This window comes from Brachyistius frenatus, unplaced genomic scaffold (assembly GCF_029030835.1).
Source record: "Brachyistius frenatus isolate BFR_SWC_R1_liver_20210118 unplaced genomic scaffold, ASM2903083v1 Contig_207, whole genome shotgun sequence".
NCBI lineage: Eukaryota > Metazoa > Chordata > Actinopteri > Embiotocidae > Brachyistius > Brachyistius frenatus.
In genome coordinates this window covers 313,983-327,500 of record NW_027210806.1, presented here as the reverse complement: position 1 = coordinate 327,500, position 13,518 = coordinate 313,983, and the positions used below count along the sequence as shown (strand labels likewise).

Below are 13,518 nucleotides of genomic sequence, written 5' to 3'. Positions count from 1 at the left end.
GTGTGTGTGTGTGTGTGTGTGTGTGTGTGTGCGCTGGGTGAGAGATGTGGCACAGATACACACTGACGGCTTTTAGTGTCTACTTGCTAATAAGTGCTGTTGAGGTCTGTGTGTGTGTGTGTGTGTGTGTGTGTGTGTGTGTGTGTGTGTGTGTGTGTGTGTGTGTGTGTGTGTGTGTGTGTGTGTGTGTGTGTGTGTGTGTGTGTGTGTGTGTCTGTGTCTGCAAAGCCAAGAAGAAAACCTACATATCGGATGTTTTTGATTATAGTGCGATGATTAGTGCACAAACTGTGACATAAAAGCTCAAGTTAAAGCTCCATTAAATGTCCTTAATGTGGTGTTTTTCCCATAGAGACAGTAAAGCATCACCATAAACTGTGTTGGTGTTAAATTAAGGCATATTTTGTCTTGTACAAAAACATAGATTGTGCTTTCAATATTAACTGACTGTAACAGTCTATAATTAAGAAGTTGTGAGAAGAAGCAGGCAGAGTTTTAGTGTTACTACGTACATTTTTAGTATTTATCATTTATATTTATTTGTGTAGTATTTATACATTTTTTATCTTTAAAACACCTGTAAGAATATTTTAATGTTGTGTGCTGTTAATTATTGCACAGCAATTATGAACTTAAGAGTTCCAGTTATAGTTCATGAACGCGCTATTAATTACAGCACAAATTGTTCTCCGTGCACCCGACTTTAAAAACTCATTTATCTCTGACACAATTCAAGCTCCACACCGGAGAGGATCAAGGAATAGTTCAAAATGTCATTCAATTCAATTCAATTTACATTTTTTTACATCACCAAATCACAACACAGGTTATTTGAAGTCCTGGCAACAGCATTTTACAACATTATTCAGAGGAACCCAACAATTCCCACTTAAGCTAGGAGGAAAAAAAAAACCTCCACTTTAAGGGAGAAAAAGCCTTCGACAGAAAGAAAGAAAAACTTTCTTTTAACAGGAAGAAACCTCCAACAGAACCAGACGAAGGTTTTTTTCCTGTTAATTTCGTAAAGTTTCATATTCTTCTTCTTTGCTGTATGATTATTTATTCGTATGCATGTGCGAGGTGAAGCAAAGGACCTGTTTATTATTCTTAGTGTTGCCTAATTGCGCTGGAAAAACTGTCTACAGTATGTTTTTGTGATTTTCTGTGTGAATGTGCTCTTTCCGAAGTCTTTTGTTCACAGTATGCCTACCGAGTCAGGTTCATGGTACATAAATATCTTAAATGGCCGACGTGTACTTTGTCTGATTTTGAGGAACACCTCGTGTTCCCGGGAAATGGCACAGTCGGTTATTTCCCTGTCAGTCGTGAACAAATGCTAATTCCGGGAGGTGTACTGCATAAGTAGCACCCTGTGCTGGATGCTATGTTACGCCGTCGTCATGACGGACGTCCTCCATTCAAACCCTGCGTGTCTCTCATCGTGTTTCGTTTCCAGGTTTCCGCTGGTCTAAAAAGCACAACTTATAAAAAAAAAAAAAAACGTCAAATCAAATCACAGAATGAATCCTTTAAAATGTGCAACGTCAGCAGTGAAATAATCCGTTTCTGTGTCGGTGAGGAGGTTATTTGTGATTTCCAGTCAGGGTTGCTTTCTGCTCCCATTACATGACCATAATAACATTTGCTCTGCTTATATCTACTATGGTTTTAAGCTTCTGCCTCCCAGACTGCTTATCTGCAAATACATCGCAGATGTAGTCCTTTTACTGCTCTGTAGTTTGTCTATGACCATATTCTAAAAAAACAGTTTTAAACTCACGTACTTTTGATAAGTATATTTTACTGCCTTACTTTATTCTAAACTAACAATAATTAATGTTTACTGATTCCTCTGGAGGCAAAAAAATAAATAAACCAAAGGTCAAGTGTATCTAAAGCAAATATAACAAATAGCCAACACAGTTTTATTCATTTATGTAAAGATATTCTCACTCTGTACCTTTTGGCACATTGTTTAATGTTGGAAAAGACAAGTAACAACAAAAGTGACACCAAAGGTCCAGTGTGTGGGATGTAGGGGGCGCTGTTTGGAGAAATATTTTATTTTTTATTTATTTTATTTTATTTTTTTTAATGTTTCCTGAGTTTTGTAGCCAGCATAGATTCTTCTATAAACCTGTAGGTCACTAAATCTTACACACTGCTTCTCTAAGTGTGTAGAAACGTGCACAAAAAAAAAAAAAAAAAAAAAAAAGTTCTTATTCTGATGGAGGTGCCGCACGAATGCACTTTGTTTGCAAGATATGAGAAAGAATTCAACCTGTTTTCTCTTCATGATCATTGCATTCATAATTCAGGTACCTTGACAATTTGATGGCTAGCTGAAGTTACAACCTGGCTAACAAACAGGAGCGTTGACGTCATATAGCCAGATTACATTTTCAGTAGCAGCGGTAACTTTCACAGCAGGTGCTTCTCTTTCGCTCTGTCCGCTTGCTTTTTGAACTTTTATTAAAATGATTTGTGCCTCGTGAGCTGCTCTGGTGTGAAGAAGGTTTGTAACTTTCCAGGTTGAAGTTTGTCTCCCCAACGATGCAGCAGCCACTTTTTAATATCGTGCATTAACACTGTTGGAGAACAATGCTCCAGCTAACAGCGGTGCTCACCTTTGTCTTAACTGTTCAATACAGTTCTTGCATTCAGAAATTGTTAAATCTGCTCAAATTTATGACATTTTCTGTAGAAGTCGCTTGGACATTTCTAAGAAACATGCTACTCTACAAACTCTTAGTGCTACTTTTTTTTTTTTAATGTTTTATTCAAACCATAATCATAGCTGAATTATTCTGGGAACTTTAAAGACACTTTACAAGCCCACCAACTGGGATTAAAAAGCTGTGAGGAAGCGCTCTTGAATAACACATTAAAACAAGCAACCTTCTGCCTCAGGTGCTTGGTTATCTGCTGTTCAATACAATAAATGAATGAAGACATATTTTGTATGACAGAAAAAGGCAGCTCTTCAGTCTAAGTAGGTGGTCTTTGTCAAGAAGAACGATCGGTCCATTTGTGTTTTGTCTTGTAAGGTGTTTCTGGTGTTTTGGGGGCATATTCATTGGAACATTTTCACACGTCCTTGACCGAAAGCTGCTTTTTAATGAGAATCAATCCCCACTGAGGAGCTTTTACACTGGTGCCCTCTGGCTTATTACATGGTTCTACTGCTTTCTGCCTTTCTGGGCCCAATTTCAGCTGCAAGAACAAAAACAAGGGAAAATGGAAAAGTTGAAGGAGAATCACAAAAGATCATTCAGATTCCACTATTTCCATACAAACCCATCAGACTGTTTTCTAGCTCCCTCCATCCCTGTCGCCCTCTCTCTCTCTCTCTCTCTCTCTCTCTCTCTCTCTCTCTCTCTCTCTCTCTCCCTCTCTGTTTGTCTCAGCAGCTCCTAACTCTTTCCACCTTGCCTCCACACATCCCAAATCTTCTCATTTAGATTATCCCCACCGCAGAGAGTGTAACTGAGTAGAAATGGGTAGTTTGCATGGCTCCCTCTCTCTCTCTCTCTCTCCCTCCCTTAATCTCCTCCGTGTACATGACACTAATACAGAGACTGATATAAGCCCCCCTGCCTCTCTCTATGACATTTATCACCGTGCTTCTTAATGCAGGCAGGCTGCCTCTGTTGATGAGAAATAAGGATGACAAGCATGGCCTATTTTCTTGCTAACGATAGTCTGTGCTTTTCTTTTTTTCTTCTGTTTTTGCACTTTTTCGGGGGGTATGTTCACCGAACAGTGTTTACTAAAGCACCTCATACGGTAGTTGGCGAGGATCTGACACTGACATTGATAATACCTCCGGCACATTATTGTCTGAGCTCATCTCGGATCCATTAGTGTTTTAGATGGTAATAAATGGTGTCAGAGAACAACTGCACACACCTCGAATCTGTTAGAAGATCCGAGTTTTCATGAGACTGTTCACATCTTAAGGTGTCTTGATGGACTCATTTGTAATGACATATTAAATCCAATGATCTACCTGGAGCTTACACCAAGTTAGCGCGAGAAATGAAATCTGATATTATTTTACATTCTGTATCTGAAACGAGCCAATTCAGAAATAATTGTGTTTTAGGTTTCACAATTTTTTGAGACCCAAACAAAATTTCCCAATTATCACTTCCCACTGCAGATACAAACCCTTTTTTTTTTTCAATGAAATAAATTAAGCAATAACCTCAAACAGGCTGAAGGCTACTCATTTAAAATCAAAGATTCGCTTCTCTTCCTGGAGGTGGCGCCACTTTGCAGCTCAACTTCGAACTCGGATTCTCGTCTGGGAAATGTTCTATATCTTTAACACGGAACGTTTTTTCTGTCTTGTCAGGTTCAGCGCTGACTCATTCCTAATTTTTTTTGACCTTGCAACCATTTCAAAATCCCTCTCTTTCCACTAAACTCAACAACTAATGAGTCCAAATCCAACTACGTCAAGCTAACGTTAGCTTTATGCTGTCACGTCACCCTGCATGTCAAAAAACAGGCAAATTATATTTCTGAAGTATTTTATTGATGAACAACTTTTTATTATTATTATTATTATTCATTGAAATGTGATGTGTAAATTGAAATTAAATAATAGTAATTAGATAAAATGACAAGACTCTTGTGTACCCCCGGTGGGACACATACCATGGTTTGAATCACTGTATTAAAGGACTAGTTTGACTTTTTGTGGAAAAGAAAAAAGCTTATCTTATTGCAGATAAGTAGTTTGGTATTAACTACCTCCTACTGAACAAGTAGGGGCTAATTAGGCCAAAGGTTATCTTTATTAATATTATTATTACCATTTTAAATATTTACGCCTTCATTTCAGAGGGTTGTTTTTGGGAAAAAGATGCTGAGAATTTTGTTTTGGTGAACGGTGACGATAAGATATGACTGTTGTCCCTGGCACAGTAACGCAGCCACACAGTCTCCATGTTTTATTGACAGTAGCCAGTTTTAGCTGTAGTCATCAAGTTGAAGCTGTTCACCAACACAAAGAGAAGGAGACAGCTGCCTTCCAGTTGTCTCACAGGCAACAAAGTTCCCTCGCACAAGATCATTTCTCTTTAAATATCCGCCATCATATCTTAGCTTTGGACTTTTGATGGGAAAATTGGAAAGAAAATCACAGTGCTCCAGCATGTGACCTCAGAATTATTGAAAAATGAACATGCCAGCTCTAATGGGTCTTTGTAGGAGCAATGTTCTTTAGAGCTCATACAGAATAATAGATTTTTAAGTATTTGATTAACAGAAGGACGGCGGCCACCAAAAGACCTTCCACAAAAGGCCATTATTCAGCTTGCTCTCATTCAGGCACTTGATAAATGGCTCTAATGCCTAAAATATAAATGGCACAATAAATATAAATAACACTTTGGCCCGCACGTTGTGTTTCTATGCCAATCTGTAAGTTTGCAAAGAGAGAGGAAAAACTAGGACAGGGAAAGTTGGATTCATCATCCTTAATGCCTTCTGTCACTTCATTTGGATATTACCAGACAGTGTCCCCTAATTTAGACATCATATCCTGTCCCAGGAGCCCCGCCTCATTCGCCCAACCCGTCTGTCTCACCCTGGCATAACCCGAACGGCGGCCCAAGTGGGACCAGAGCAAGGAGCGTTTGAAATCAAACCGAGACCTCTCCCCTTAACTCGCCCTCTCTCCTCCGGTCGGCTCTCCGCTCTCCTCTCACTCAAAAATCCTCTCCTCTTTTATCTTCTCTTTCTTCTCCTACACGCTCAGAATTGACAATTTGTATGAATCACAGGCTCTGAATCCAGAGTCACTAGTGACCCCCCCCCTTCCCGCCCACCCTCCCCCCCAGCTCCATACAGTACAGATGGACCATTTGATGTCCAGTGTGATTTGCCTGAATCCACTCCGCCTCGCTGGTGCTGCTCTGGCACGTAACCTCACACAACCCTCCTTTCAGCCCAACCTCAGATTGTTTGATTGGCATTTGCCAGGAGCGCTGGCAGCACCTTGCTGTTATTTGCATAAAACAGCAAGGGGCTTCTGCTTTCCTACATTTCACTGCCCCTGTTGCACCCCCAAGAAAAAACCCAGCACGCAATTCACAAAAAAAAAAAAAAATAAATACACTTGCTGGCCTTCTACGTTTCTGGTGCGTATCGGCTCGGTACTTCTCTTTGAGACTTTCTTTTCTCTCCTCTATTTTTTTTGTATTTTTTTTTTGCCCAGCGTGAATCCTCTTGTACAAATCCTACACTATCTGAGCCGGAACATTTTTTCTCTCATATTCCTGCGGAGAATCCTCTTAAAAACGTCCCGGCATGAGTCTCGCTCCGCTGTGTGAAACCTTTTTACATTTGTGTGCTGCTGATCAGTGAGATCTGGACTCGGCCCGAGGTTGACGGCGGGCGATCGCTCTGCCCTGTGGTTTGACTAGTGGACAGATAAGAGAGGTGGGGAAGGTAAAGCAGAGGATAGGAGGATGGTGATGAGGGGGGAGGGGGGGAGAAAGGGCACGCGCAGTGGGTGTAATTAGGAGAATGGGGAAGGAAATGGAGGGTAAAACATGGAAGGACGCTGAACATTGTGGCACTTTACAGACACGACAGTGTGCTTATTTCACCCTCTTCCAGTAACCCCTCTGCTTGTCTGTCCTGTGTGTTTGTCTCCTGTGTCTCTGTGTGTCTCTGCTGGGTCCAGAACCTCTAAACCCTCTGCAAAGATGGCGCAAAAACAAACCGCTTTTTTGCTGGCGCTGTAAAGCCATCCCTTATTTTTGTTTCAATCTTCGACTTGAAACGAGAGCGGAGAGGCAAACTTGGCTCACACCAACATGACGTATAGAGCGAAGGACGTTGTAAAGGCTTTTCCCCCAGCTGGCAAAGCGGGGGAAGGGCGACTAAAAGCGTGAAGGGCCAGCATCTGGACAGACGTGTATGTAGATCAAAAAGGCAGCGCGACGAGCCGCTGGGAGAGAGTGAGTGACTCCCAGTCAGCCTGATCCCAGCAATGACTGACTGCACCCTCACCGAGGGATTACACTGAGGAGAACATTACTACACACTTGTAAGAGGATTGTAACTCACATAGAGGAAGACACCACCACTTTCACCACAGCACACTTACAACACAAGAAGGACTGTGAATGCCTCGTCCCGAAACAGCCATCAATTCCTTCCTCTTTCTTTTCCTCCACCCATTTTTTCCATCCCTCCTCCTTCCAACCCCTCCATCCCCTCTGCAGAAGCCCTGGAGGACCCGTCCAGTGCCGGCGTAGTGGCGGGCGCGGTGATCGGCTCCCTCCTGGCCCTGCTTTTGGTCGCGGCGCTCGTCGCCGTCCTACTGACGCGCGGCCGCCGGCAACAGAGGCGCGGTTACCCCAGCAGCGGGGACTCCATAGCAACGGGTAGCGGCGGCAGCAACGGCGGCGACTACGGCAACAAAGCCCGCCTGCTCTTCGGCAGCTCCGGGAACAGCAGCAGCAAGAACGGGACGGGCGCCAACAACAACGGGCCCATCTACACGTACCGGGAGGGCTGCGACGCCACCGGGACTCTGACGGAGAAGGCCAACGACTACCACCATCATCACCTTCACCACGCCTCGACCGCAAACCCCCCCACCGCCCACGACATCCTCCTCAGCGGCGAGATGGACGAAGCGGAGAGGAGGAAGTTCGACCTGGACGACAGCATTGAGGAGGAAGAGGAGCGGTACGATAGATTCGGAGGCGTCGGCGGAGGCGGGAACATGCTACCTCCGGCGTATCACGTCCACAGAGGCCACGGCGGCGAAGAAGAAATGGACGTGTACCTGGACGACGACATGGAGTCTCAGAGAGACGGCTCGGTCATTTCCCGGACTGCCATTTATGTCTGAGGACGGAGGCGAAGAGAAAAGACGAGGGCTGAAAATACCGCGAACAAGGAGATGAGGGTGGAGGAAGTGGGGAGCCCGAGCCAGCCCACCACCCCACCCCCCCTTCACCACAAAATAAATCAACATCACCCCCATCAGCTAAACGCCGACATGCTTAACATTCAACCTGATAAAGGAGTTACCATCAGTTATATCCTCTCTGCTCGACAGTGACCCTATAATCTTATATAAAAGAAACAAAAGAGGACTCGAAGAAAAATAACAAAACGGAGACAAAGTCAAAGATGCTGTGACCCTGATGAAGGAAAACTTGTGTTGGCTACAGTGCACTGTGGCTGAATATGTGACCGTGTTTAACTGTACCATGGAGACAGATATGATTCAGTGTCAGTCGAATATATAACAAAAATGGGGGGAAAAAAACAAAGAAAAGAAATACTGCCAAAAGTAAAGAGAAACTACAGCGACTCTGACGCAACGCTGCTTCTTGCTACGTCCTTGTTTCTTCAGCTTTGCAAGTGTGTGATTATGTGCTGAAATTGTTTGTATTTTATACCTTACCGGACGACATAATCTGCAAAACCAGAAGCAATCATAATCACGAAATCCCAAATCACCACTATTCAAAACCTGCCTTCTCGCTTCGAAATAACAGAAGAAAAAAAAACCTTTGTGTAACTTGTCGAACTCTTCGTCGAACGGCTTCTGTGGATGTTGCTGATTCTGCCTGAGACTTCAGCTTTCAAAACTTGAACAGGCCCCGACATATCGCCGTGGCAACAGCGATGGTGTTTTCCGTTAATCCCAGAGACGACTTTGTTTCTCGGGGGGGTTTACGGGGACTCGGGGGAGTTCACCCCTGTGACACCACCTGTTTGCACCCCGATGGGGGCCACTAAACAGAGTGACATAACAGACTTAACAGTGTGCGCTAATGTGTGGCTGGCTGTGGTGTTAATGAAGTGCATCATCTATATATCGGGGCGCCGTCTCACTATAGCACAGTTGTTGTTCTTGTTGTTGTTCTTGATGTTGTTGTTGTTGTTGTTACTGTTACTCTCGTGTAATGGAGTTGATCTTGCTAAGGGAAAGACGCACCGGGAGCCTTGCGGGGCGGGGGGGGGGGGGGAAGGGGGGTGTTCACACAATTTCCACGTTGGGTCGTTAATGACTCATTTAATGGCTAATTTAAAAAAAAAAAAAAAAAAAAAAAAACTCAACTATTTGTTTCAAACTTTTTCCTCTTGAAGTCTCACTTTCTCTTACTTTACTTTACTCTCTCGTTCTCGTTGTATGTTTTCTTGCCTCCTCTGTGCCACACACATTACATCTCCCTCTCTCGTTCTGCGCTGTCTTTATTTACATAATGGGCGGCTTAGACGAGCGCCGCGACGACTGTGTGCAGAGAGACGAGGGGGATGACTTGTATTTATATTCCTATCTGGGTCGCATTCAATGAGGCAAAGTATTCCCTGGCTTTGTTGGAGGCTGCTGTATTTCATGTATTCATTTTCTGTGTCCTGCAGAATGTTCTTAGGCTATGTACCGGATTATACCGTGTTCTGTGTTTTGATTGGACAAAAGAAAAGAAAAAAAAGACACCATCCCAAAACACATTTCAAGAGAGGATGTGAAATCATTCTGTATGAAAAAAAACAACAACCAAATTCCCCCAAAAAGCCTTTCTTTCAAATACGGGTGACGCTACACTTTTTGTTGTTTTTGAAATAGGTGACACATCTGCTGACGAGGCAGGGTTGTTTTTCTGGGTTTTCATGCGATATCTCACTAAACAATAAGATAATGATGCTGGAGAATTTGCTGAACAGATGAAACAGCATAGGAAAAATTTGACATTTTATTATTCTTTTTGTTTTAGACATTCGGTTAAATTCTTGATACAAAGGATTTTTTTTTTTTTAAACATATTTCCAAAAGCAGAACAAGAGCTGGAAACTGGGATTGAGCTCCTGTGTTTTTTGGAACACTTTTGCCTTATGGATTCCAAGATTTTTCCTTCTCATCATTTTTTTTTTCCAATGAAGCAAACAGGCAGTTGTTTTTTTGTTTTTTGTTTTTTTTATTAACTGTTGAATTATTTGTCTGTTTTTGTTGTTGTTGTTGTTGTTTTTTATGTCAGAACGGTTGTGAGGAGAGATGAGGAGCATCTGGGCAGGGAAATCTTTGCAGACATATTTGGAGCTGTGAAGTTAACGAGAGAGGGAGGACGCCGATGAAAAGATGCTAGAGGAAGAAACTAGCGTGGCGCTCGATGCTTCAGCGGCTGAACTGAGCGCAGCCTCGGCTCTTCACGCTCACTGCGTCGCATCACAACCACACACTTGCCTACTGTAGAGATTCCGTGTTCGATTGTGTTGATGCAGAAATGATCCAATATGGGAGTAACAGTCGATCCTATCGTGGAATATTTTAGAAATGTTACAAGAAATATATTTGACGAGCGTCTGTAAAGGGAATCTTTGAGGAATACGACGGTCTTCGGTACATTTTGAGTTGGTAAACAGGCTCGTTTACAGAAAATAATTTCATGAACGTCACATCGCAAACATTGTCCAATATCATTTTCATGTCTCGGTGCATTGTAAGCATATATTGTAAAATAATTAAGATGTTATGACTCAACATGAATTCTAACTATTGCTCTGTTAGATCTGAACACAGACTCGTCTATAAAGTGACAGCTGAGATATTTAAAATTCAAAAGCGTATTGATTTTCTTGTTGGTGTTCAGGCAGACTGTTTCAGCTCTACTTCTCCCACCGAGTCCTGAGCAGGTCCCTTGTTGTTGATTGTTGTTGAACATTATGCCCTGTGCAATCTGTTGTTCTGTAGACAGTTATATCTGCTATGTTACAATGCATTTCAATGGAGACGTTTCATAAAGCCTCACGCAGTGTGTTTGGACAAGTTGCCAATTTATCTCAAAGTACCTGAGAAGTAGCCATATTGTAATTTTGGTTGTCACACATATCACACATACAGTAGTTGGACCTGCTTATTGTATCACTGCAGAAGAGTTTGGATTGAAGTATTTTGGTGTATTTTTTTTCTCTGCGGGGTGCATGCATGCTCCAAGGTCCAGACATCTTAAACTCTGGAGAACAAAACAAGTCATGGTTCAGCCCAGTGTCACGGCAGAGCGTGAACTAGACACGCCCTTCTGCTGCAGCAAGACGTGAGATAGCCACGCTTTGGGCTGTCTAGGCGTTAAAGTTACACGTTTTGTAAGTGTGAAACTTACATGCGCGTAAAGCTCTGTCTAGGCGCGGGATCATGTGACCAAGGTCCCGCAACGGAGGTTTTAAGACCAAGATCAAAGGGGAAAAAAATTGCATCGTCCTTATGGGACGATGAGGTTTGAATCCAGGAGGTGACATTTTTCTTGAGTTGTTTTTGGTTTCCTAACCCCAACCATGTGTCTTTGCAAAAACCTTCATTTTCCTGTAAATCGCATGGCTCAAAGCATGCAGCAGGTTTTATTTTCATCCACTACAGGAAAACGTGTAACTTTCACGCATAGACAGTGCAACGCGTGTCTATCCCACGCTTTGCTTCAATGGTCGGGCGTGTATATTTCACGCTTTGCCGTGTTACCGGGTTGCATGGTTCGTTTGAGACTCAACATTAAGATGAAATATATTTTGTCATGAATTTGGTTTACAATTGGAAGATACTTGTTACGTTTAAACACTTTTCTGTATTTCCCAACTGAAAATTACCTTCTTTTGTCATGAAAGCAGAATATGTTTAGGATTTTCCCCCTGGAAATTAAAGCCCTGGCCTTTTGGAGGCACCCTGTTTCATCCCCCTCCAACACATTTAGCCTCTATTTGGCCACTGCATGCCTCAGCACATCTCTTCTCCAGGGGATTTTTCACAGCGCCACAATTTTAAACAGTCAACTCTGATCACAACTTTGGCGTCTAATTAGTCCCAGACTCTTGTAGCATGGATGCATCCTTAGTGAGAAAACTCATCATCAGTCATAACGTTTGTTTTTGCACAACCCATTTTCAATAAAAGAAAAACATTCTGAGACAACTCTCTGTGGAAAAACTGGTAATTAATTAAGCAGAGCTGTGGTATCGGTCTATAAATACCAGAGTACCACAACTCCGTTTTTTTTAAACTCAGCACATTTTACAGCACAGTGCAGTATAGTGCACCTGCTCTGGGATATTTAGCCTCTTCTACAGATCTGCCACATAACCCGTTTCTAGTTTTGCTAACTTAGGGGAAACTTCATTCCCTTTGTCATAACAACTTCCTTTAATCTCATACAGTTGCACGCAATCACACCTGCCTGCCCACGAGGTAATACTTTTTTCTGCTGTGCGGCACAATTCACGGCTCCATTTACACTCGGTATTAACATGTGATCTGGGTCTGCATAATACTGTTAAATCCTTTTTATTCATACCTGATATTAAGAAGTATTGATTCTACCAGCTTCGTGACTGGAGCTCAAAATGAAAATGTGTTATAGCGAGGCTTATGGACGGAGATTACAATTATGGTCGACAACATATTTAAATATACTTTTTCTTTTTTACAAAAGAATTGCTAGCTGCAGTTACTTGTGTTTTTTTCTCAGCTTGCTTAGGTTAACGGGAAGAAGAACTAGATGACCTTTTAACTTGCTGGGTAAGGGTACACTGGGAAAGAAATTCAGTTGTATATGTACACAAAGAAATGCACATTTTTTTAAACATATTTTTTGTCAGGTTTCAATGGGGAAAAAAAAACCTCTTAACTGAAAACAAATGGAAGGATTTCCCAAAATAAACACAATGATGATGTTCTCATAAAAACATAACATATGAACTAATCTAATTTTAAATATTTTATGTTTATGTTTATCATCTCAATAGAACAGAATATATTTATGGAAAATTAAATGAACAGATTTTGTTTGATTTTGTTGTTTATTTGTTGGTTTTGGATCAACCAGCCCATAAATATCACGTTTCACTGCAACTCAATGATCAGCATCCAGCGTGAGCAGGGTGTCTCTCTCCGTTGCCATCAGCATCCAAAGCCTCCAAATGATCCAGGGAGAATTTGCTTCTGAGCCTGTTGTTTAATTAAAATGTGGATTCACAGGCGACCCGGGTGATAGACAGGGTAAGCAGAAATTTGTACATTAGACTGAGGAGGTGGAAGGCATCTGTCAGCACATTGTACCACCTGAGACCTTGTGGTCAGTGGGCACTGTGGGCAGTCACTGCGGGAAGAGAAGTATTTACGGCAGATTTCAACCTCCTCCGCTTCGTTCTCATCCGACACTGCTCTGATTTCATACTATTGCGATAGTGACATTGTCAGTCTTTCTCACTGTGGAGCAAAACTGCTTCAGTCACGTTTCAGTCAAACTTTAACAGACGCTTTGCCGAGCTGTTGACAGGCATATTGTGGATGTGACTTCACTTGGGAGAAGTTTCTAGGATCCGAAAGTCGGTTCAGAATAAAGTGTGCCGTGACTCATAAAACTTCTGTGCATTGTCTCGGGGCCCGTTGAAAACAGCCTGTTTGTCAGTGTGATTCCCGTCAAAGCAGGCTGCCAGGTTTGCTCTTTTTCGCGCATTTTGCAGTCGCCGTTTTATGAAAATGTATTAATATTG

At 42.3% G+C, this 13,518-nt stretch overlaps 1 protein-coding gene across 3 annotated transcripts in view; it reads left to right on the top strand.

Moving 5' to 3' along the window:
- Positions 1 to 13,518, top strand: part of LOC138633098 (poliovirus receptor-like) — a 285,894-nt gene that overhangs the window by 160,196 nt on the left and 112,180 nt on the right. The window contains exon 7 of one of the 3 annotated variants that reach the window (XM_069719131.1): positions 7,242 to 11,938. The exons of the other annotated variants lie outside the window; for them this stretch is intronic. Coding sequence (XP_069575232.1) covers positions 7,242 to 7,876 — 635 coding nt within the window. The 3' untranslated portion in view covers positions 7,877 to 11,938. Of the gene's footprint in view, positions 1 to 7,241; positions 11,939 to 13,518 lie in introns of those variants that run through there. 3 annotated transcript variants of the gene reach the window in all.